We start from the raw sequence: 23,557 nt of genomic DNA, 5'->3' as shown, positions 1-23,557 counted from the left end.
TGATTCTGTAGGACAATGTTTCATCTAGCTGATTGTTGGGACAAAACTCGTGAGTTGTGGGGCTGGTTTTCCGAGGCTTGTGCTTGTGTGGCTTCGACATTCGAGACCTCCGTTTGGACGACATCCAACTTCGCCACCTTTCCCCCCGTTCAACCATGCACGCCTGATGACAACACAAAATGGTGTCCCTCGGCATCCTTTCGTCCAGCGACAAGGCGTCCGCGAACCGATCGAAGCCGGCCCGGGCCGCCGGGCCTGAGGACCTGCTCCCCGAGTACATCCACGATGCCGCGCAGCTGCCGTGCGTGCCGCCCGAGCGACCCGACCTGCACCAGCTCAACAGCTGCCTCGAGGCGCTGGCCGCCATCTTCCCCGACGTCCAGGTCGAGGTTTTCCGCGAGCTGCTGTCCAACTTTGACGGCGAGTCGCGGCTGGCCCTCGTCGCCGACGCGCTGCTTAAGAACCGCGTCACCTGGGTCAAGGGTCGGTGGCGCGTGGCCGACAAGGACGACGCCCCTGGCCCGGCCGTGCCCCGCACCGATGCCTTCCGCAGCCCCGAGTACAAGCGAGCGGTGCGCGCGCTCGCCTGGCACGAATTCCGCGGCCTCTCCCGCTCCACCATCGACGGCGTCCTCGCCGAGTCCAACTACGCGTACCTCGAGTCCCGCCGCACGCTCGCCACGCTGTCGTCCAAGTCGTGGCGCTTCACCATCTCCTCCATCTTCTTCCGGCGGAAGCCCGTCGTCGCCGCGGGCGAGGCCGAGAACCACCCGCTCGTCGCGTGGCGGTCGACCGGCCAGGGCGCCGTCGTGCCGACCATCCGCGCCACCGGCAGCGCCGAGCTGGACCGGGAGCTCTACGAGGCGCTGGTGGCGCCGCTCAAGGCCCGCGACAGGGCGGCCCGCGAGGTGGCCGACGGCGCGCTGGCGCGCACGCTGAACGAGCAGGAGGCGGAGGCGGCGGGCGCCACGTACGAGTGCGGGTGCTGCTTCGCCACGGGCCCGTTCGAGGACATGACCGCCTGCACCGCGTCAGGGCACATGACCTGCCTCCACTGCGTGCACCACGCCATCAGGGAGGCGCTCTTCGGACAGGGCTGGCAGAGCAGCGTCAACGCCGAGACGGGCACGCTCAGGTGCCTCTCCACCGAGGGCGACCGGTGCCCCGGGCAGGTCCCGCACGAGCAGCTCCACCAGGCGATGATGCAGCACAAGGGCGGCGCCGACATGCTCCTCAAGCTGGACCGCCGCCTGGCAGACCACTCCCTCATCGAATCCCAACTACCACTGATCCGGTGTCCCTTTTGCAACTACGCCGAGATTGACGAACTGTACGTGCCGGCGGAGGAGGCCAGGCTGCGCATCCGGTTCGACAGCGGCTATCAGATGCTGTTCCTCGGCGCCACGGCCATCGCGCTCCTCCTCCTGCTGCCCGGCATCCTCCTGGCGACGCTGCTCTGCGCCCTCGCGGCGGCCTACGCGCCGCTGGCGCCGCACCTGCGGGACCACTGGACACGCGCGGTCGGGCGGCACAGCCGGCGGCGGCGCGGGCTCAAGTTCTCGTGCCGGGCGCCCGACTGCGGGCGGGTGTCGTGCCTGTCGTGCCACAAGGCGTGGCGGGACGTGCACGTGTGCCACGAGTCGTCGCTGGTGGCGCTGCGGACGCAGGTCGAGCAGGCGATGAGCATGGCGGTCAAGCGGGTGTGCCCGCGGTGCAGCACGTCGTTCGTCAAGAACGCGGGCTGCAACAAGCTGACGTGCCCGTGCGGCTACCGGATGTGCTACGTGTGCCGCGCGGACCTCGGCGAGGAAGGGTACCGGCACTTCTGCGACCACTTCCGGCCGGACGGCGACCCGCGGCCGTGCAAGGAGTGCGACCGCTGCAACCTCTGGGAGTCGGAGGACACGGAGCGCGTGCTGCGCGAGGCCCGCGAGGAGGCGGAGCGCAGGTGGCGGGACACGGAGAAGCGCGAGCTGTCGGGGAGCGAGAAGGCGTTCCTGGCGACGGGGTACATCAACAAGAGCCACGACATGGGCCTGCGCAGGCTGCTGCGGCGCGGGCAGCTCCCGACGGTGGGCGAGGTGTGCGACCTGGTGATTGACACTGTTTTCATCTAGACATGAGTTACGAAGCGTCGTGCGATGTGTTGCATCTTTAGACATATATATTAATAATTGCATCCTTCCACTGTAGTGTATAAAGTTTTATTGGTCTATTGTCTAGAATCATGTGCAGTGCTGTTCACATGTCAGGTTCCACCCATACTCCGGCATACAAGAAATACAAAAAACATTTACTCGGCCTTGCCAAAGGCCTTGTTCATGGCATTGTGCGCCAGCTCGACGCCCAGGAAGGTGGCCGCGTTGGCCGGCACCGCACGCGCCAGCGCGGGGCCGAAGCCCGGGAAGAAGGCCTTGAAGCCGCCCTTGCCGTAGAGCTCGCGGACGACGCCGCCGAGCGAGACGTTGCCCTCCGCCGTCTGCAGGCGAGACTTGACCGTGTCCACGGGGAACACGGGGATCCACATGGCCACGCCCGCCGCGCCGCCTGCCGCGATGATGGCGCCGATGCTGAGGTCGCCGGCCGGCCGGCCCGTCACGGGATCCTTGGGGCTGAGCATACGCTTGATGTACTCGTAGGCGGCGAAGTAGGCGGCGGAGCCGGGCCCGTCGCGGGCGAGGGTGGCGACGGAGCCGCGGAAGACGCTGCGCAGGCCGCCCTCGCGGTAGAGCGAGCGGACGACGTCGAGGCCGCCGCTGTAGCGCGGCTTCTCGCCGGGGGCGAGCGGCTTCTGGCCCTGGACCTGCAGGATGACCTTGACGCGCTCAAAGGGCGCGGTGATGGCGGTCATGGGGATGGCAGAGAGGAAGCCGGCGGCGGAGACCTGCGCGATGGAGAGGCCCTCGGGGCCGACGGAGGAGAGGTTGGTGACGATTTGCTTGCCGACGCCGTAGCCCCAGAAGGAGACGGCGACTGGAAGGGTGAGCAGGTAATTCGAGCAGGACTGGAATCGGGAGGGGGGTCCGGGAACGTACACATTGGGGTCACGCCGACGAGGGGCGCGCTGACACCGGCGTAGAGACCCCGGCGCAGGCCGTCGCGGGCGACGCTCTTCTTGACGACGTCGATGGCGGAGGAGTAGACGCCGCGCTCGGCGGTCTGCAGGCGGACCTTGACGAGGTCAAAGGGGTGGCCGACGACGACGGCGCAGACGCCGCCGACAGCACCGGCGCCCGTGTCGCGCAGCTGGTTGAGCAGGCCCGAGGCGGCCTTGGCCTTGACCTGCTGGGGGTCCGGCAGCGCGTGCTCGATGTGGGCGACGGCCTCGGTGGTGGCGGAGGAGGAGGAGGAGGAGTTTGACGTGGGCATCGTGGCGGGTTATGTGAGGACGGGGAGGGAGAGAGGGATTGAGGTCGCTCGCACGCGGTCGGGATGGTTGGTGCTTCCTTCACAAGCTCGGGAGGTTTTTTTGTTTGCTGCGAGTTTGTTCCCCAGATTTTGGTGTCTGTCTCTCCGGGGGCCGAGGCTAACTGATTGCCGTACGTGGGGCGGTTCGGGTCACGTCGAAACACACAAGGGGCGAACGAGAGCAAAGGGAAGAAGGAAAAAAAAAAAAGACAGAGTCAGAGAGGGAATTGAGGAGAAGGAGGGAGAGGGAATTAGAGTCAGGAGGAGAGAAATTAATTCGCGGTGGGAGGGTAAGGTAAGATGTCGTTGCGTCGCGGCGGGCATGGATGGATGTGGGAGCCAGTGTGACGTAGTAGCCAGTCAGCTGTGTGTATTTCGCTGCAACATGCAAGACTAAGAAAGTTGAGGCTACTGGATGACAGGGTGCTAATAATAAGGCCAGGGTCAGTCTTGCAAGGTAAAGCGGCAGAAACCAGTGGCTTGCTTGCATTGGCTGAACAGTCCCAGTGCAGTCAGTACAGTGGCCGCTCGGGCAAAAGGGCGGTCGCCGGTCGCCGACCGGACGAGCGCGACAGCAGATGTGGACAGCCACCCAACAAGACATTCTTTTTTTTTTTTCGATTTCATGATTGAATATTCTCGCAATTATTTACATAATTCATAGGGCGACCGACTTTTACAACACACTATATCTGTGCAGCCGTTCCACGTCCCATTGTGCTCTCTCCGGCCGGCCGCCGTACTTCCTCGGCTCTCCAGCCTTGGGCGCCGGGGCAGATCTCACTCGGTGGACGCCGCGCTCTACCACATTTTGCCTTGCATCTTCAAGCCCGCCAGCCGAGTCAATGCCCAATGCTCATTGTCACACGGTCTATGGTGGTGGCAGGGTAGGTAATCTTCATGGCCAGTCAACCATGCTGCTGTGTGTCGCCAGAGATGCAAGAGATGGCTCGTGCTGTTTACAAACTTCACACTAACTGAGTTCACATTCATCGGCACAGGAAGGTAGGTGTACAATAAATCAATTCCTCTTATTCCTTCGCTCCACGACATGCTGCTAGTCAATCTCAAACCAAATCAGTTATATGAGGTCCGAGTTGCCCTGCTCTTTCCTCAATCGCCAAATCAATCCGCCATGAGCTCGTGCTGCAAAAATGTTCTTGCAGGAACTTGATCAACGTTTGGTTCACCCCGAAAGGTGTGCCCCCCGATTGGATTCGAACCAAACAGTCTTCCCGAAAGAAGACCTGCCACAGCGTGTAACCACCACGCCACAGAGGTTGAAGAAAAGAGCGTTGAAAAAGTCCTGTGTTAGTCCCCCTCCGTCTCCTCCACTGCACTTACCGGTGGTTGCTTGGGTTCGGTTGCTTTGCCTTTACCCTTGTCTTCAGTCGTTGGAGGCAATTTCTGGTCACCATGTTTCTGCGAATCCTTAGGCGCAGGCGTGGGTTCAGTAGCATTGTCTTGATCTTCCTCTTTGGCAGTGACGGGCGGCGTGAGGGCGGTTGCAGATTCCGCATTTGAGAGTCTGGCCACAACGTTCGTGCGTGTGTCCATGTTGACAACACTTGTCGCACCGAAATTCCCAACCGTTGACGTCCTGTGTAAGTTTATAACGAGTATGCCAGTTAGCATACCCCTTGAGATTCTTGCCGAGTCTGTCGAGAATACTTTTAGATTCTTGCCGAGTCTGTCGAGAATACGTTTAGAACACACAGTCACCGAGAGCAACATGTGACGAGTGAATGCCACATTGGTGCGCTCAAGTTCTTTGGTGTGTCCACTGCGAACAGAGCGCCCAACACACAAGATGATAATCTCTCTCTGATAGCTGAGACTTTGGTCGACAGTGCGAACTTCAACACGGGAAGGATTAATCTCATGGCCGGGGATCAGCTCACGCTGTTGAGCGTACATGCAGCCTGTCTTGCTTCCAGGACTGTTCGATGGTCTCTGGATGGCCTTGCTCCCGCTAGTCTGCGGTTTGTTCCCAGGTCTGGTCTTGGGTCTGTTTTTCCCAGGTCTGGTCTGTGTTCTGCTCTGAGGGCTGGTCTGCGATCTGCTGCTCAGGGATGAGGGTATGTGTGCTGATGATGATAGTGGGAAAGGTAAGGTAGGCTGAGGTAGGCAGGGTCGGGATTTATATTTGTAGGTTATGATTATCGCCGTTTGCACTTGATTTTGTGTGCCAGCTGGCGGCTGCGAGGTGGCTGGGTTGCCAGGGGCTGTGAAAAAAGGGGTGAACGGATTCTCAGGTGAAATGACCATGACTAGAGGTGCCAGGGGAAGTGGAAAAAAGGTTTGACTGGGTTACTAGAGGAAGTGAAAAAAGGCTTGACTAGGTTGCCAGTTGAAGTGACAGTGACCAGAGTTGCCAGGGGCGGTGAAAGAAAGTTTGAATTGGTTTGGGTTGCCAGGTGAAGTGGCCGTGACTAGAGGTGTCAGGGGAAGTGAAAAAAATTGACTGCGTTTGAAGTGACAGTGACTAGAGTTGTTAGGTGAGCGTGAACGCTGCTGAGGAGATGGGTACATGATTCGAATTGTTGAGACAGCGCAATACCTGCGGCGGGAGGGAACGTCGTGTGGAAGTATTGCAAGGAAGGGGATGCGAAGAACATCTAAACTTGAAGCCCTCACAAGCCAGTCATCTGGAACGACTGGTCTGCACGTCACAAGGAAGAAGGGGATCTAGCCGCGCCATAGTAGAAAAAAAACAAGCAATCAAAATCATAGATATACATTTTAAAACTATTACGCGAACTACCTCTTGTCCTCTGTTTGCTCCTCAGGGTCGACGGCTTTTGCTTGCGCAGGCTTCTTGATAGACTTCCACTCAATACCGAGAGAAGACAATAACTGAGCAGCCGTGACAGCCAGGCATGCGATGAAGATGCGAGTGACGGCGTAATTGTACGCGTCCACAACATGACCAAAATATTGGGGAGGGACGACATTGTGCAAATCTGTAGCTCCCGTGCTGAGAATCTTGTGGGGGTCCAGACCAGGAATATTCGATAGGCGTGAAACGAGGATGGTGCTGAGAATGGTTTGACCAACAGACACAAAGATGGCGCCACCGAGCTGCTGGGCGAAGAAGCAAATCGCCATGCCGGTGGCGACATCGTTCTTGTCAACGGTGGCCTGGACAGCCAGATTGGACGACTGAAGACCAAGGCCGACACCAAAACCGGCGAGGAACTGGTAGCCGATCCACTGAGGTGAACCTGTCTGTGGTGTAAAGGTGGTGAGGAGGCCCTCGGCAATGAGCAGAATGCAAGGGCCAGAAATCATGGTGGGAACGTAGTAACCGCTCTTTTGCGTAACGACACCGGACAAGATGGAGGCAACGACGAGACTCAAGACAAGGGGGATCGTATAGACGCCGGACTTGACAGGCTCAACACCGTGGGTCGTTTGGACTGGGCACAAGTTAGTAATTAGATCCTCGGTATATCATGGGTAGCCACTTACACCAAAGGGGAATGTAGTAGACAAGCATCATCATACTGCCAGATAGGAAGAGCATAAAGAAAGTGGCGAAAGACATGGTGCGTTGCTTGATTAGATGCCAAGGAAGAGAGGCTGACTCCGGCATCTTATACTGAACTGTCGCAAAGGCAACGGCACCAATGGCAAAACAGACAAAGAGAACAATGATGCGCCAACTATTCCAAGAATAGGTAGAGCCACCCCATTGAAGGGCAAGCAGAAGGCTGACGATGGTAGGAATAAAGATGGTCGTGCCGACGGGATCGAGCCTGAGGAGCTTCTTCCTTTGAGGCAGATCCATCAGCTTTGTCTTGGGGAACTCAAAAATGTAGAGGAAGACGAAGGCGACGACACCGATGGGCAGGTTCATGTAGAAGCACCAACGCCAGGTCGCATGCTGCGTGAACGCACCACCGATCAAGGGGCCAGCGACGGAAGCGACGCCAAAGACCATGCCAAACAGGGACTGGAACATGGGACGCTTATGGAGAGGCACCAGGGGGATGATGCTCATGATGGCGCCGGTCATGATGCCGGCGGAGCCCAGGCCGGCAATGGCACGGCCGACGATGAAGACGACCGACGAAGGCGCGGCGCCGCAGACGGCGGAGCCGATCTCGAAGAGGACGATGGAGGCGAGAAAGGTCCACTTGAGGTCGTAGAAGCTGTAGATGCGGCCAAAGACGAGTTGGCAGGCGGCGGTGGTCAGCATGTAGGCGGAGCCGTACCAGCCAATATCACCCTGGCTCTTGAAGTCATCGGTGATGCGCGGCACGGCGGTGGCGATGATGGTGCGGTCGAGCGCGACGAGGAACATGGAGGTAAAGGTGGAGAGCAGGACGAGCCAGAACTTGAGCGTTTTGGGCTTGTAGAGTTCATCGTCTCTGGTGGGTGTCTTTTGGAGAGCCTCGGGGCTTGCCTCTAGGACGGGGGCAGGTTTTTGGTCCTTGTTTGCCTCCATCGCTGTTGTTGTCTCAGAGGAGACTGTATGTTGCGAGTGCGCAGAAGAGATGGGCTGTGCAGAGGAGTTCATCATCAGACTCGCAGTAGGTATAACTCTGCCAATGCTGTATTGTACAAAAGTCGGCTTATTCGGCTGAGACAAACGGCTGTCCCTGGTTGGAAGTCATGGTTGTTATAAATGTAGAGTTCGGTCAACTTGCAAAGCCGGGAATCGGGATAAGGCAGAGTCGAGCCCGAGATCTTTTCCCGGGACCCATCGAGACGAGGCTATTATGGGATGACAAAATCATTTCTCTTTGATTTTTCCAGCGCTAGAAAATGGTGAATGGGGTCTTTTGCGGTGGCACATGGTGAAAGGGAATAAATTGCAGGGCTACAACATCCTCAGCTCGGGTGCGAGACAAAGAGCGTGGTGGCCGATATCACTAAACCGGATTGGGAAGCTTAGCTCCGTGGCGAGGCTCCCCGCTCGGGACCGAAGGTGATGGCTCGCACCCGGGCTTCAGTTTGACTCCTCAACCACCCCCTGCCAACGGTGCCAAGATCATTACCATACCGCCCTACGCTAGAGACACGTCCTTGCATTGTATCCGTACGTGTCATTTTGTTCATTGACTGGCCCCATCCTGCCCTTGGGACAAGGATCACGCCCGATTCAACCAATTGCAGCTGTCCGCCGCGTAGACGAGGCCCGCAAACGTCAGCGTCCCCGTCTGAACAGTCATACAGCTTCTTCAGCCTTATGACGCATCATCAATACATGCGTTCCTGAACATATGCCTGCATGGTAGCTTGTCTACCTGTCTGGAAACCTATGCCAAGAAAAAATAACAGCTTACTTGTACCGCGCGCTCGCCTCATGCCGGCTGCCTGCAGCTCGCCGAGCTGATAAATATACCCGACCATGGCTTCACACGGCCAACCCCCGGCCCCGAGTATGGGGCCGCCGAACCAACCACAGCCAGATCTCTCCGCCATGAAGTTGACCCGCGGCACCAGCTGCGTCCTGTGCCAGCAGCGCAAGGTCCGGTGCGACAAGCAGAAGCCCTGCTCCAACTGCGTCAAGGCCGGTGCCGAGTGTCGCGTCGTGCCACCCCAACCACCCCGCCGCCGCAAGAAGCGCCTGCAGGAGAGGGACCTCTTGGACCGGCTCAAGAAGTACGAAGACCTGCTCCGGCAACACAACATCAAGTTTGACGCCTTGGACCCCGACACAAAGTCCGAGGCCACCCTGGAAGATGTCGACGAGCTGGAGAATGACTTTGAGAATCTCAAGACGAGCCCTTCCGAGGGCGACTACGTGTCGGCGCTCCACGCTCGAGGCGCACGGTGGAAGCTTGGCTCATTTCTCAAACTACACAATAAAACTGTACGAGCTACGTCTCATTCGCACCCATACATGCTAACACCTCATAGTTCCACGCCCACAATAACCTATTGAACGACTCTTCCGATGACGAGGCCGACTATCCTACCATCTACAAAGCCTTTGACAGGATGTTCACCAACCGAAACCCGTTTCCATTTCTCCTCAGCGACCAGGAGATTGATCTCGCCGAGTATCGCCCATCCACGATACAAATGTTCCAACTCTGGCAAATCTACATTGACAATGTGAATCCTCTCTTGAAGCTCACCCACGTGCCTACTGTCCAACAACAAGTCATTGCCTATACTGGTAACCCGGAGCAAGCACCCAAAGACATGGAGGCGTTGATGTTTGCAATTTTCTTGATGGCAGTGTCGTCCCTTGACGATCAAGAAGTACGGCAGCGCTTCCAGGCTGAGAAGCAGGAGTTGCTGGGTCAGTTCTTTGCAGGACTGCAACAAGCTCTTATCAACGCCAATTTTATGCGCTCTTCGGACATTGTTACACTGCAAGCCTTTCTTCTTTACATGGTCAGCCAACCCACGTCCCTCCGCTACCTCTATGCTGACTTCTTATAGCTGGCTATCCGATGGTTCCTCGACCCTCGACACGTTTTTTCAATCATGGGTGTGATGGTGCGCATGGCTCACCACATGGGGCTTCACCGCGATCCCGCTGGTCAAGGCTTAAATGCCTACGAATGCGAGCTACGGCGCCGTCTTTGGTGGTCAATTGCGGCGTACGATCGCCGTATTGGTGAGATGACAGGCGCGGCTGTGACGGCACTGGCGGTGCCTAATGACACTCGTATACCACTCAACATCAATGATGCCGACTTATACATCGAACAAGCCGAACCCCCGACAGCACACAACGGCGCGACCGAAATGATGTTTGCACTCATTCGTGCAGAGCTTGCCATGGCAACGCCTGAGGACTGGGAGCGCGACTTCAAAGGAACACAGCCAATCGAGCAGCCCGCTGGCAAAGTCTTAATTAGGCTGCTTGGAAAAGACAAGAAGACCTACACAATCGACGGATTTTGTGCCCATATAGAAGGGACATACCTTGTCCACTGCGACCCCAACATTCCCTTCCACTTCTTTACACTCACCATGACTCGCCAGGCGCTCAGCAGGCTGCGCGTCATTACCTATCTTGTCCGGCTCGCGCATGGACACACCTCGACGACCGACGAAGCCGACCGCGAGTTTCTTTTCGTGCAGGCAACCCAAATGCTGGAGCATGATAACGTCTTGCAGTCCCGGGAGAACCTCAAGTGCTATCGCTGGTTCACCCACCACCACTTTCCGTTCCCTGCCTACATGTTCCTCGTCAACGAGCTTCGCTTCCGACTCATCGGGCCCGAGGTGGATCGCGCCTGGGCCGGCGTCGCTACCAACCACTCCCTGCGCGGCTTGATGCACGGCCTGCACTCGCCCATGCACCTTGCTTTTGGTCACCTCTTCGTCAAGGCATGGAAGGCGCGCGAGGCGGCCCTGTTCGAGCGCGGACAGCAGGCCACGCCCCCCGGCTTCATCGTCGTGCTGCAGGAGTTCGTCGAGCGGCGGCGCATCGCGCGGGCGCAGAACCTGCCCGACCCCATCAACGAGCCGGCCGAGATGGTGACGGTCCCCAAACCCTCACCACCAGCATACGGCACGCCAGGCTCGCATAGCGACAGTGGTATCGGCAAGATGACGCCGATGATGGCGAATTCGCCCGTTGGCGCGTCCATGTCCCAGGCGCCCGCGCCGGGCCCCAACCTAGACGACACAGATATGGACTGGTCGTATATCTTGTCAGGATACCAAGACGGGTCCATCTTTCAAAACTTTAATACTTTTCATTTCGGCGGCGACCCTGGGGCGGGTATGGGCGGTATGGGAGGAATGGGCGGCATGGGCATGAACATGGGCGGAGGGCCGAACATGTTTGGCAACTAATACGCTATGGTACATGGGAAACGCGTATTACAAGTTGGGTATTCATTGGCGTTTTGGTGTTTAGGCGAGAAGAACTCTCCTCTGCGTGCACGCTCGCACGGCGTTGTATTAGAGACGCCCGGAGGGCGATCATCACTCTGCTCGATGATTCTATATAGAAAACGAACAAATAAATAGATAAAGAAAGCCATATCATGGTCAAACCCTTGCACAAAAACAAACCTAAAATAAAAGATGGACGCGCTTCCCCCGGCTCACCCTCGCAAGATACCAACGTGCACCGCAAAACCCGCGCTCGGCCGCAGCGCTTCAGGCAGCTTGTCGTCGGGCACGCGCCAGGCGCGAAAGGCCCCGACAAACTCGGCCAGCCAGGCGCGGAAGACGTCGTCGTCACGCAGCTGCTGCGCCACTATGCACACGCTTGGCCCCCCGCCGGCGGCAGGCGTCGGCGCACGTCTGCACCAGAGGCGGCACCAGCGCCGCGTTGTACACGCAGTCGACCGCCAGCACGGCGTCGAACCCGCCCGGTGCGGGAGGGGTCGCGTCCGTCTCCCAGTCGAGCGTCTCAAACGAGATGCGGCCGGCCGGCCGATGCTTGGACGACTTGCGGGCCAGAGAGGCAACGCCGTCATCAATGTTGCGACGAATCAGCCGCCGCACGTACGCCTGGTCTGTCAGCGTGTGCGAGGCGACGCGTGGGGCGAGCGCGAGCGCGTTGAGCGGGGAGACGCCGCATCCGAGCTCCAGCACGGCGGAATCGGCGCCCAGCAGGCTTCGAGAGAAGAGGAAGTTGGTTGGGGCGGCGAGCCAGTCCGCGAACACGGGCGATATCTTCCATAGGACTGGAAGCCAAGGTTTTTCGTTAGCAGAGTGAGTGGAGCGAGGAGGAGGACGGGCGGTGGTTTATTACCGGCGCCGGTGGTGCCGCCGGCGCGGTCCGAGGACAGCACGCCGGGGGACTGGTGGACGGTGAAGTCGGTGCCGCCGACGCGCACCTCGACGGAGGCCGCGCGCGGGTCGACGAAGCCGAGGTCCGATGAGGGATGCGGCTGCGAGTACAGCCAAAATGTCTCTGCGGGGGGGGAGGGGGCCGTCAGCGTGCAGCAAGACAAAGGGTTATCGCGCCGGGTGAATATAAATGAGGCGCGCACCTTCGTCGGCGTCCTCGATCTCGGGTTCGAGGATGGACTCGAACAGCTCGGCGTAGCTCATGACTCTGGTGTGGATGAAGTGAAAGGTATAAAAGCTCTGAGGTGCGTGTCTCGGAAGTTTGACCCACAAGTTGGTTGTCGAGGTTCAAGCCAACAAGCCCGCCGACAATGATAGAAAGCTGTACTGCGCTTGGGTCATGAGCTATCTTGACTGAATTGATGGCGCATTTGATGCATACTTGACAACTATTCATACAGCAAGGCTTGATCTACGCCGTACACCTTTTGTCACAACATCAAAAATAGCATATAGACCCAACAGACCAAGAATTCATGACGCATTGCACCTGCTTTGCCGTGTGTTTTTTTTTCTCTATGTACAAAAGGGCTGCAGTGGGCTTGTCGCCGCTTACACGAGCCCGTCGTAGAGGGACAGGGCCGAGACAATGGTCTCGTCGCGTTTGCTGCCCTCCTTGAACTCTTCGATATCCAAGCTGCCGTTCTCATCCTTGTCCATCATGCGGAAGATTTTACGGACGCGCTTCTCAGGGGTATCTTCGTCCTCAGGAAGCTTGACCATTGACCCGACCTGCATGGATGTTAGTCGCCATGAAAACTTCGGAGGAGCCGGTGGGATATTTGCGCGTACCATTTTGTAGATGGCTTCAACGATTTGAAGCATTTCGTCGTAAGTTATCTTGCCGTCGCGGTCAATGTCGTAGAGCTGAAAGGCCCAGTCAAGCTTGTCCTCCATCTTGCCACGGCTGGTAACGCTGAGGGCGCAGATGAACTCCTTGAAGTCAATAGTGCCAGAGCGGTCGCTGTCAAAGACGTTGAAGACATAGTCGGCAAAGGAACTGGGGTCGCCAAACGGGAAAAACTGGCGGTAAATCTTTTGAAACTCTTGTTTACTGAGCAGGCCGGAGGGGCAGTCCTTGAGGAAGCCTGTGGGAGCATGTTAGAAAGGTGCTTGGCGTGGTCGGCCAGTTTGCGCATGAGAGGTGTACGGAAGTGACGGGATGACGGGATGATGACTGTTGGAAGCATGCGCAGTTTTCAATGTTTCCAAACTTACCCTTATACCATTGCTGCAGCTCCTTCTTGTCAAAGTGAGTCGACTTTTGCAGCTCAACGAGCTGCTCTTGGGAAAGCTTAGACTGACTAGCGGCGGTGTGCCCAGGTACCACGGGTAGAAGTTAGCGGGGTGTCTGCTTGTGCATGTTGCGCGCATGATGTCTTGGCCCAGAAAGGCTACGGCATGGGAATTTGACGGCGGCTGGCATGGGCGCCTGAGACATGAACGGGAGTGAAGACGGTGATGACTTTGGGAGGGGGGGTGTTGCGTGGTGGGCGCGTCACTCTTCCAGGCCTGGTCGTAGTACTGACGACGCACCATGGCGCAGGCCGCCAGGCCAATAGAGGCAGCCAAATTCGGGGGCGGACAATGACGGAGGATGGCAGGGCGACTCACGATTTTCCCATGTCTGGTCTTAATGTCGCGATCGTCCCAGTTTCAAGAAGCAAGAAGGGGTCCGTCAGTTGGAACAGCGGCGCGCGCGCGGAGAGGGTCGGCGCCGGTGCGGCAATCGAGGGACCGAAATCGGGTTGCGGCGAGGGCTTATCACGGCCTGCGCAATATTGTGTAAGCTCCTGGAGGATCGGAAGAATGGACAGCGACAAAATGTAGGTGGGTTTTTTTTCTTACCGTCAAAGTGCACCGTTGGGACGTAGAGGTTGGCGGCGACGGAGACTGCGGAGGGGTCGGTTTGATGGGGGAGAAGGTGACGGCGGGGAAGGGAAGGAATAGACAGTCGGTAGGTGGGCGAGAAGGAAGGAAAGCAAAGCGGCGCTCGGAATCGTCAAAAAGAATGGGTGTCTTTTTTTCGCTATAGGTCGTGTGATTGTGTCGTGAAAAAGGTCAAAGGTTGGCAGGTGTTTTTTAGAGGAGGAAGAGAGGAGGGAAGTTATGATGTGGCGGCGGAAACAATGGCGAAACAAGAGGGACAGAGGGAAGCCACAGTGGGAGCTGGACTCTGGACCAAGCAGCCTGGCCACTGACGCAACATCACTGCAGCGGCAGGCTGGCTGGCTGGCAGCACGTTGCAGCATCAGAGGTGTCCACTGCAGGGCATTACATCAGTGGGGTTGAGGCGCTAACAAGCTAGGTATGTAGACTGGTCCCTGCCATGCCTAGACAGGCCTCGGCTGCCCTTTGTTTTGGGGCACGTTGGAGGAAGTATTTTGTTAATGCCTCCAAATTATTAGCAAGATATTGACAAGTGTCGCTTGTCATCGTCTTTCTCGCTCGTCTCAAGCCATACCAGCATAAATCCCTGCCATAATAGCCTAGCCTTGACTCGTCGCCCTTTTTTGCCAGCTCACCAAAAATCGCACTCAGGGCGGCAAGCAAGCACATCACCATCGCCGCCAGCAGACTTGTAAATTAGACCGTTTACGCAAAAGAATAAATAGTAACCCGTCGACATGGAACGTCTTGCTGCCTCCATCCCACCTTCCACTCCACAAAATAAGCTTGCCGCTCCTCACATGTAGCGAAACTGCCAGACTATCGACGACACCTCCATCTGACACTGTAACACGCATGGTCAGCACCCGCCGCTATCTGCCAACTGCACGTCAAATTTTTTAGAAAAAAATTAAACAGATCCTCATATTGGTTTGTTCAATGCCAATCAGTACAGAGCAAAACAAAACGCCACAGAAAATTAGTACGCCACCGTTGGCTCCCTCACACAAAACCTCCACCATCGTCACCTCACGATCGCAGCACTGCCACAATCACCAACCCTGTCTAACCTGCCATCTTGCCCAACTAGGTAGGTCCTTGGCAGGAACCGCTGTCGAACTAAGTATTTTCCCATTTTCTTTTTCCATTTTTCCTCCCACACATCCAGCCGTCCACCCGATCAATGTCATCTCATTATGTAAATGCCAAAGTTAATGTTTATTTTTTTAATACCTTCTATACCGACGGGATGTCCATGCACTGCTGCTTCTGCGGCTACCCCAATATGGTGAACAGCAGCTCCAGCAACTCCAGATATGCCTACCTGCCTATCATGCTGCCATTCCAATACACAAATACACAGACAAAAACAAATGCATCCCGTCCCGCGCCGTTCATCTTGTCAAAGGAAAGACTCCTGTCATCAATCAAATCGACAAGAGCAAATGCCACATTCTTGCGTTCCAGTCATGAATTCAAAATCACTCGCTGTGCCCATGCCATGTACCGATATAACCTACCCAACCACAACCTTCGTGCTCAGGCTCTCCAGGAAGCCACTCAAGTCTTCCTTCTTCACTTCCACCACACAGTGCTCGAAGCTGTCAATTCTCACTCGCGCACTCGTCTCGACAATCACTTCCTGAAACGCGCTGCCAAATCGGTTCAGTCCGTAGCCCTTGCCCTGCTCGCCCTCTTCCTCGTCCGCATCGACGTCCGAATCCGACCCCTCCGAGTCCTCCGACTCCGTCTCCAGCTCGTCCACATCTTCGCCCGCCGCCTCCCTGGCCGCCCTCTTTTGCGCCTTCACCTGCTCCTTTGCCAGGCGAGATTCTTCCCTCTTTTTCGCTTTGGCTTCCTTGACTTGCTGCCGCTGCTTCGCTGCCTCCTTGGCCATGAATGCAGAGTCAGGGCCGCCGCCACCACCAGTGCCGACCACGACGTACACTCCGCGCTTTTCGTGCAGACTGGCCACCACCAACGGCGTTCCGCGACCTCCATGCGACAGCTTGCCGCTCGCTTCCTGCTCTTGTTCGGCGAGCGCCTCTCCAATCCACAAGGACAGTTTCGTCAATGCCGAAGGATGAGTAAAGAGTGATACATCAGGACCGTCCTTGACCAGGCAGAGCCTGAATGCCCGCAAGTGTTTGATTTGCTTCTTGTTGATAAGCGATGTGCCGGTTCTGTAGATCGCCCTATGAAGAAACTGGGCGATCGGTACGGCAGCTTTCAAAGCGTCAATGTTTTCCAGCGCATCGTAGGCCTCCCAGAATCGCCCAACCCATTCTTGTGCCTGTGCCGCAACCTCGGCGTCATCTTCAATATCGCGGCTAGCCTGGCTGGCAGCATACGACAGGTCCAAGGCTTGAGCGTGCTTGCCAACTTCGAGCAGAGCACCGATTACCACACCAACATCCTGCGCAGATAGTGTTGCCCGCCATCCCCAGCTCCGCACGAAACCCCATCCATCCTTGGCCCCTGCACGGTCCTTACCGTCCGTGTCTACCGCTGGTACCATCTCCTCTAGATTGTACATGCCGCCGTACTGGAGCAGTTTGGCTCGCAACTCTCGCTTGAGCATCATGTCCATGTGTGTGTAGCTCTGTTTGCACTGTGCAAGGCTGACCCCCATTTTAGCCAAGAGTTTGTGCAGGCGCTTGATCCCACTATCACTCCACGTCTTTAAACGCGAGAACAAGTATGGAGAGTGCAGCATGCTATCGTATAGGCTCCAATGGCGGATGAGGAGGAAGCGTGGCTCTGGCGATAGCCTGATGGCGGTGTCTTCAGGGCTGCGTGCCGTTGTCGGAATGACGCCCGTGTTCTCGGGAGCAACGCGTCCGTTGGTCATCTCGGGGGGGTTCAATCGGCGAACCTCATCTCGCAACAACTGGCGGAGGCGCGCGCCACGCACTCCCATCCAACCTGTTGGTCGGTTTCCACCCGAGCCCCGAACTGGCGCAGCCACGCCCGCCGATGACTTTCCGTACAGCTCCATTGACGTCACACCAACGATTGCAAGCCACAGCAAGTCGTTGTCCTCCCGACCGAGTTCCGAGGCCAGCGAGTACATCATGGAGGAGATGGGCTCCGAAAATGACGACCCCATCTGGTAGTATTGACTCAGTACCGACTCGTGTTTAGTTCGCATTCGCAGAAGTTTTCGCCGAAGGGCGCGAGCCGACGGCGCCGGAGGCTCCTGCGCACCCGACGGAGGCTCGATGGGATCGCTAGAGAGTCCGGCTTCCGGATCTCGCAGTGAGACTAGTCCTCGGTGTGTCGGTCGTCTTGGTGAAACTGGAAGAGGGCTCGACTGTAAAGTGTTAGCCCATGATACTGTGATGTGATGCCCTCACGTACTGAGTTACTCCGCCGTCGTTGGTGGGGTCTATCGTCCTCGTCGTCGTCGTCGCTCAACCCGTCAATGTAGCCGGACGAGCTCTTGCGTTTCCGACCGGCGAGGGCTCGGGGCTCCGGGGGGGCGCCGTTGTCATCCTCATTGCTCAATCCGTAGTCTTCGGCGCCGTCGTTCTCAATATCCGGCATGTCTACCAGCGCCAGGTACGCATCACGTTCCGGCATGAGATCTTCTTCGATATCGCCGTCGTCAAGCACGACAATGCCGCCGCGGTCAGAGTTGTAGGCGCGTCCAATCGCACCACCTGATATGCCAACGGGGCTACGTGACTGGTAGGTTGGTGTGCTGTCGGATGAGGGCTGCAGTGGAAAGCCACCAAATACATTGGCCAAGTTCCACGGACGGTGAGCATCGAGCACCCAGACCTCAACACCACTGTAAGGATTCTCGTCACCCTCGGGCTCGAGACCTAGCAGCGGGCCGAGATCGACCATCCCACCAACGCCTAGGCAAACGACCAGGCCGCCAGCGCCACCCTGCGACTGCATCATGGGCATGACGAGTTCCTTGCCGGCCCTTTGAAGGTCGTCATAACCCGAGATGGGTTGTATCTTGTGGGGGATGTAGTCATGCTTGAGCAGTCGCGTCAAAATGCGGCAGCCGCAGAGGGCGTCGGGCTCGAGGGCGACGAGGATGAGGACAGGAGGAGAGAGCGGATGTCGCGAGTTTTGGAGGTGAATGTAGAGCTTGGATATTAACGAACGCGGCAAGTACATGGCTGCGAGAGTCTATATGCTTGTCGGGCCGGCCGGCCGCTGAATGCATGCGGCGGGCAGCGTCGCGTGAATGCTGTATATGTGAGGAGTGTAGCTATGCAGAAGAGAAGGGTGGACGACAAGGAAATGAATACGTCCTTGTGCACGCGTGAGCATAAATCAATGCTTCGCTAAGGAAGGGTAAAGTAGACTTGGTGTGGATGTTTGTGGACGCGGTGTCAGCGAGAAAGTCCAAGACGCGCTCTGTGGTGTGTGGCTCCACGGCTCGACCCGCGTCAGCGAGTTTAATGGTTTATTAATGGGCAGCGCATGCCATCTCCCAGTGGTAGCCAGCCTGTGGGGGCGCAAGGATGCAGCAGGAAAAGCTCTGGTACAAAAAAAGTAACAAGATTGATGATTGTTAAAAATTGTGAAAGAAATATTGGCTTTAGAGTATAAGAATGCTTTTTTTGTACTAAATCTCCAGAGGGTTCCGTCATAAGCTCGACGACGTGTGTCCATATCATGCAGGACATATCAGGTGTGCATCGCACAGGCCAGCAGCAAGAGTGGTGATTACCGTTTTATTTCAACCGAAAGGCGCGTCCTCTGGTTGAATTCGAATCAATGATCTTCTCGGAAGAATAACTACGGGCTCTTATCAAGCACAACCGATGGGGAGAGAAGGGAATCGCTCCGGTGCGCCATTGCACAGTCCGGCCCAGAACTTGTCGCGGTATCTTGGCCGGCAGCGCGATGAGGATGCTCGGCACGTCGCTCTTCAACTTGCCAAACTTGTCCAACTTACTCAGTGCCAGGGCTTGAAGGTCTTTGCTGGCGTCCTTGTCCGCGAACATGAAAATGTCCGCGTAGAACAGGAGAATCCTCGCGTCCCCGGCGGCGCCGTCCTCTTGCTTGGAAGGCTCGTAGATGACGGTGCACAGATAGTCAACGGCCGCGTTCTTTAACAATGGATCCAAGCCCTCCTCCCAACATGGCTCGATATTTTTTCTCAGACCTCGATTTTCAGCTGAGGTCTGAAAGAACTGGATGGTAAACGAGTTGCTCTCGCTAAAGCTTGAGAGATCAGGAGCTCGTGGGAGATGGTAAACTTGTTGAGAGATGGTAAGCTTGCCAGGAAGGCTCCTGGTACCTGGTAGATAGTAAGCTTGCCAGGAAGCGCTGGGCCTCCTGGTAGAGTACGCTTGTCAAAAAGCGCTACGTTTGGATGTGTTGTGGGATTCGATATAGAACGCTTGCAGTTCTTGGTCGAGCACGCGTCGAAGCGGTATAATGGCAATAAGGTGTGGAATGTGTGACTGGCTTGTTCGGCGCTGCGATCTGCCCTCCCAGTTCTTGTCGCCGCCGCGGCAACAGATATTCGCATCACGATGATAATCTCCGCCATTCGGCTCCAAATTCGACTTAATTGTTTTTTCAATCAGATTACAGTCAATCCTATCGTTTCATCAATCAATTTCTGTAAGCAGCGAAAAAGGCTATAAATTCTTCACCTCAACACTGAACCAGTTCAACTCCCAGCCGCCGCAGCAGATTTTCCAACCACAGACGATCTTCTCAGCGGCCCGCCTACAACTTTTACGTGAGTGTTTTCTCTACTGGCTCATAGTCACTACTAACCACGCGAAAAAGGAACACCCTTACGCGGCCATCATAAAGCGGTACTACCCGCGTGGCGGCGCGGTGAGGCCGCACATTTTGGACCTAACCGCGTCTCTGATTGACACGGGGACCCTTCGACATGGAGGCAGTCGTAAAGAGAGAGGGAAAAAGAGAGAAAGAAAGAAAGAAAGAAAAAGACGCGGTTGGATCCTGGTAGCCCCAACCGCAAGGCTGCCACCAAATTTTCACAAAGCTTTACTTGGACGCGACCTTGTCGATGCGCAACACTTCGCAGTAGTAGTGTGGGTATAAATAAGCTCATCATACCTGAACCTGAACGCCTTTATACATCCACTGATTCATGCGACATTGATGCAGCAACCTGGACTTTAAGCCCTCTTTTAGTCTATGTCGATGCACCAGCATTCAGCACTTCCCAAGGCCTGATTTCGCTCAGAGGATCAAGAGGCTGCTTCTCAGCTGTTAGCATTTGAGAGGAGACTGTATCGCTGACGCTGAAGCCGCACCCGCCGTGGTGACAAGATATCACGTTGGATTCTCTTTGTTTTCTTCTTTTACTTTTGTGACGAGGTTAGCGATAAAGGGCCAAGGATTTTGCCTCGAAAGTTTTGCGTTTCTTGAAGAAAAGTCAAGACGCTGGAAGTTGAGTTTGTTTGTTGATGTTTAAGAAGAAGCACGACATTTTTCTATTCAACGTCGCAACGGTCTTGATTCAGCAACAAGATGCATGGAAATTAAGAGAAAAAAAGTTTATCACGACATCGAGGACAACGTCTTTATTGTTTCGGCCGAGGGGATATTGGTCACTCACGCGCTCCACTGCTCATACCTGCCTACATAGTTCTTTGCTTCTACATCACAATACACTTCGCCGATTTGCTCCTGATGGTAATTGTGAACACAACTATCGCTTTCATTGTGCACTTCGCTCTGCTCCGTACACAATGACCACTTTGTGGCTATCCTCCTCTTGCATGCATTAGACGTGTGAGCTTATCTTGCGCCTAGGCTAAAAGTAACTTCACCTCGCGGTTTCCAAGTTCGTTGTCCATTGTGATCGGAACCAGTGTCTCCGAGTCTGACCTAAACCACATCGCGAATACGACGGTGTCTGGCGACGGTTACTGGGACACTGCGCCTGGGATCGGATCTAATACGTTACAGACTATAGCCCTGCAAGTTGCGAAACCAAATGTGGGAGAAGTCACTAACAAGTTGTCCTTGAGCGCATTCTGGTACTTTGTATTGCGCTGTGGGAACAGAGTTCCTACATGGAGCAAAGCAAAAAGCAAATGTATGGTGTCTTGAGTCTGCCTCAAGCAAGAGCAGTAGAAATCCGTATCTGTCTCAATGTAAGGTAAAATTAAAGCAAATGTCTGGTGCAGTGTTAGATGGTGAAGAAATTTAGGCGGTAGCAAGCTGCATGGCCTCTACAGCAGTCTTGGCCCAAGCTGACTTCTGACTCTTGGGCATGTGAACAGTTGTACGCTTATGTAATTTAAATAGTAAAATAATAATTCCGCTTTCAACAGTACCAATCAGGCATGGCCCAGTGGTCTAGTGGTATGATTTTCCCTTCGGGCCCACTTTTACGCCCTCTTCGGTTAACTGAAGAAATTGGGAGAGGCCCCGGGTTCGAATCCCGGCTGGGCCCTGTTTTTTGCGATTTTCCGTGAATTTGTTACGACTGATTTTCTTTTTGTCGATGGTGAAATACAAGTCATTGGTGAGTGGAGGGTGAGGGGCACCGCTGTTTGGCAGTTGCCGGCCGGACTGTGGCAGCTGCCAGTCGGACGTGACAGCTGTCAGTCGGACCGTCAGCCTGGCAGGGCAAACGCAACCCGAATGCAAACGCAACGCAATGCAGTTACGTTGTTGAAGGCAGCTACCAGTTGACAGAGCGTCAAAACGCGCCACAAACTTGAAATATTTTGGACCGGGCCTCGCTCCCCGATATCTCGAATCCGGACACTTGCAAGCCTTTTTACCAGTCTTTCTCGAATCGCGTCATCGTCCGTGGCTTCCAACTGCTCCTCCCCTTGGCCTTGGAGGAGGAATGAGTAGGTAGTTTACTTTTGTAATCAGAGTTCGTCCAACAGAGGCATATAACGATAGTGGTTAAAAAACAGACTTTCTAGGCAGCATGGAAACTGGCCTGGGCGTGGATGTATTCTCCTAAGACTCACCCTATCAGGGTCCTATTAGGGCACCTGTTAGAGCCCCTACATTGTATGTGTTAGGTGCGTATAAGCACCTATATAACAGTGAGCTGCCACTAAGCTCTCTATAAGGAGGCAGTAATAATTCCATCTTTATAAAAATATAAAAGGGATTATTATGTGACTAGAGTCCTCTAAGTGAAGTACCTTATAGGATTATCGCTACTACCTAGTATATAGGAAGCTAGACTACTTATAGTATAATAACTAAATAGATAACTTCTTCCTTATAACCTAATAGTAAACACACTATAAGTAGTATATAAGTCCTATCCCCTATTTAATTAGATCTAATAGATAGTATTAAAACTATAACTATTAGTATAATATCTATAGAAGAGATATAAATTAGTATCTAATATATAATAAAAGAGTAGAAATAAGTGTAACTTATAGTGTACTATAAATAAGTAATAAAAGGCTAATATATTATAGTAATATTAGAATTAAAAACCCTCTTAAAAGAATAACCTTATAAAAAACGTATAGTAATAATAAAACTACTTAGTATAGTATTTAGTATAAAGTTATTCTAAGAATATATTAGCTTTATTATTATACTATAAACGCACTTTTAAGTATACTTAGAAGACTATATAGAAGATATTAAGAAGGTTATATACACTATATAGTGTTTAAAAGGAGAAGTGTAGATATAATTAGCTTACTTCTTTATAATAAACTTATATAAGAGCTATTAAGGGTTTACTTAGGAGAATTTTAATACTTAGTATAAAGAAGAGCTTAATAACACTAATATAAAAGTATAATAAACTACCTATAAGATAATAAAGTATAAATAAGAAGGTAATAAGCTAGTAAAGAAGTATCTCTACTATATAGAAAATATAGTAATAGAGCTACTAGACTTACTACCCTATAACGGTGGCTCTTCTCTAATCCACAGTATAAATCTGTTTCTTAGGAAGTGAGTTTAGGTTAAATGCACCATAGGTGTAGATGAGTAGTATCGTAGCTTAAGTCACGTTTAGGAGATTACTCCTAATAGTAGAACTATTACTTAGATTAATCAGTGGAGATCTAGCTGTCTACCTAGGAAATCCCCTTCCTTATATATCCATCTATCCTCTACTATACTCTTAGATTATACTAATCCTATCTGATCCTTACTTAGGCTAGATTAGACTAAGCCTATCTAACGAGTCCACTTAGATTAGTTCGATCCCTCCTAATCTAATCACGTGATCTCGTGTCCTTATACCTTCGTACCCTAGGGAGCCTCACAGCTCCCTTAGGTGTTATAGGCTTCCCTACGGCTGTATAACGGGCCGCTCCTTCTATCTTCCTATTCGTTTATTATATTATTCCCCCTCCTCCTTAAGTCTTATCCTTAAGGCTTTAGAGGTCCCCTCTATGAGTTTTCCTTCTTACATCCTTCGTCCCTTAGTATACCTTCTAACTATATTTCTAAATAGTAGTCTCGTCTAAATTAAAAGGTTAATCGTGAGTGTCTTTCTAAATTTATTACTGCCTTTAGTTTTATTATA

At 54.3% G+C, this 23,557-nt stretch overlaps 8 protein-coding genes across 8 annotated transcripts; 2 read left to right on the top strand and 6 right to left on the bottom strand.

The window, feature by feature from the left end:
- Positions 1-179: 179 nt before the first annotated feature.
- Positions 180-2,117, top strand: ISF_05387 (Zinc finger, C6HC-type; the record flags this gene model as incomplete). The annotated part of the gene is made up of 1 exon (XM_018848992.1): positions 180-2,117. The coding sequence occupies one exon, from the start codon at positions 180-182 to the stop codon at positions 2,115-2,117; it is 1,938 nt and encodes a 645-aa protein (XP_018703563.1).
- A 176-nt stretch (positions 2,118-2,293) lies between these two features.
- On the bottom strand, positions 2,294-3,369 carry ISF_05386 (carnitine/acylcarnitine carrier protein; the record flags this gene model as incomplete). Its single annotated transcript, XM_018848991.1, has 2 exons — positions 2,294-2,973; positions 3,036-3,369. The coding sequence occupies 2 exons, from the start codon at positions 3,367-3,369 to the stop codon at positions 2,294-2,296; spliced, it is 1,014 nt and encodes a 337-aa protein (XP_018703562.1).
- A 1,164-nt stretch (positions 3,370-4,533) lies between these two features.
- Positions 4,534-4,965, bottom strand: ISF_05385 (hypothetical protein; the record flags this gene model as incomplete). Its single annotated transcript, XM_018848990.1, has 2 exons — positions 4,534-4,554; positions 4,753-4,965. 2 exons carry the CDS (start codon positions 4,963-4,965, stop codon positions 4,534-4,536), a joined length of 234 nt encoding a protein of 77 aa, XP_018703561.1.
- A 1,203-nt stretch (positions 4,966-6,168) lies between these two features.
- Positions 6,169-7,858, bottom strand: ISF_05384 (Major facilitator superfamily domain, general substrate transporter; the record flags this gene model as incomplete). Its single annotated transcript, XM_018848989.1, has 2 exons — positions 6,169-6,827; positions 6,880-7,858. 2 exons carry the CDS (start codon positions 7,856-7,858, stop codon positions 6,169-6,171), a joined length of 1,638 nt encoding a protein of 545 aa, XP_018703560.1.
- A 906-nt stretch (positions 7,859-8,764) lies between these two features.
- ISF_05383 (Transcription factor) lies at positions 8,765-11,175 on the top strand (the record flags this gene model as incomplete). Its single annotated transcript, XM_018848988.1, has 3 exons — positions 8,765-9,229; positions 9,277-9,759; positions 9,808-11,175. The coding sequence occupies 3 exons, from the start codon at positions 8,765-8,767 to the stop codon at positions 11,173-11,175; spliced, it is 2,316 nt and encodes a 771-aa protein (XP_018703559.1).
- Positions 11,176-11,565: 390 nt separating this feature from the next.
- Positions 11,566-12,387, bottom strand: ISF_05382 (hypothetical protein; the record flags this gene model as incomplete). Its single annotated transcript, XM_018848987.1, has 3 exons — positions 11,566-12,017; positions 12,086-12,247; positions 12,327-12,387. 3 exons carry the CDS (start codon positions 12,385-12,387, stop codon positions 11,566-11,568), a joined length of 675 nt encoding a protein of 224 aa, XP_018703558.1.
- A 348-nt stretch (positions 12,388-12,735) lies between these two features.
- On the bottom strand, positions 12,736-13,808 carry ISF_05381 (Bbcsa1; the record flags this gene model as incomplete). The annotated part of the gene is made up of 4 exons (XM_018848986.1): positions 12,736-12,915; positions 12,976-13,271; positions 13,402-13,487; positions 13,798-13,808. 4 exons carry the CDS (start codon positions 13,806-13,808, stop codon positions 12,736-12,738), a joined length of 573 nt encoding a protein of 190 aa, XP_018703557.1.
- A 1,781-nt stretch (positions 13,809-15,589) lies between these two features.
- On the bottom strand, positions 15,590-18,207 carry ISF_05380 (CDC45 family; the record flags this gene model as incomplete). Its single annotated transcript, XM_018848985.1, has 2 exons — positions 15,590-17,182; positions 17,434-18,207. The coding sequence occupies 2 exons, from the start codon at positions 18,205-18,207 to the stop codon at positions 15,590-15,592; spliced, it is 2,367 nt and encodes a 788-aa protein (XP_018703556.1).
- Positions 18,208-23,557: the final 5,350 nt, after the last annotated feature.

Source organism: Cordyceps fumosorosea (assembly GCF_001636725.1).
Source record: "Cordyceps fumosorosea ARSEF 2679 chromosome Unknown scaffold_13, whole genome shotgun sequence".
In the NCBI taxonomy this organism is placed as follows: Eukaryota; Fungi; Ascomycota; class Sordariomycetes; order Hypocreales; family Cordycipitaceae; genus Cordyceps; species Cordyceps fumosorosea.
The sequence above is the reverse complement of the archived record's forward strand: the minus strand, read 5'-3'. Positions and strand labels throughout refer to the sequence as shown.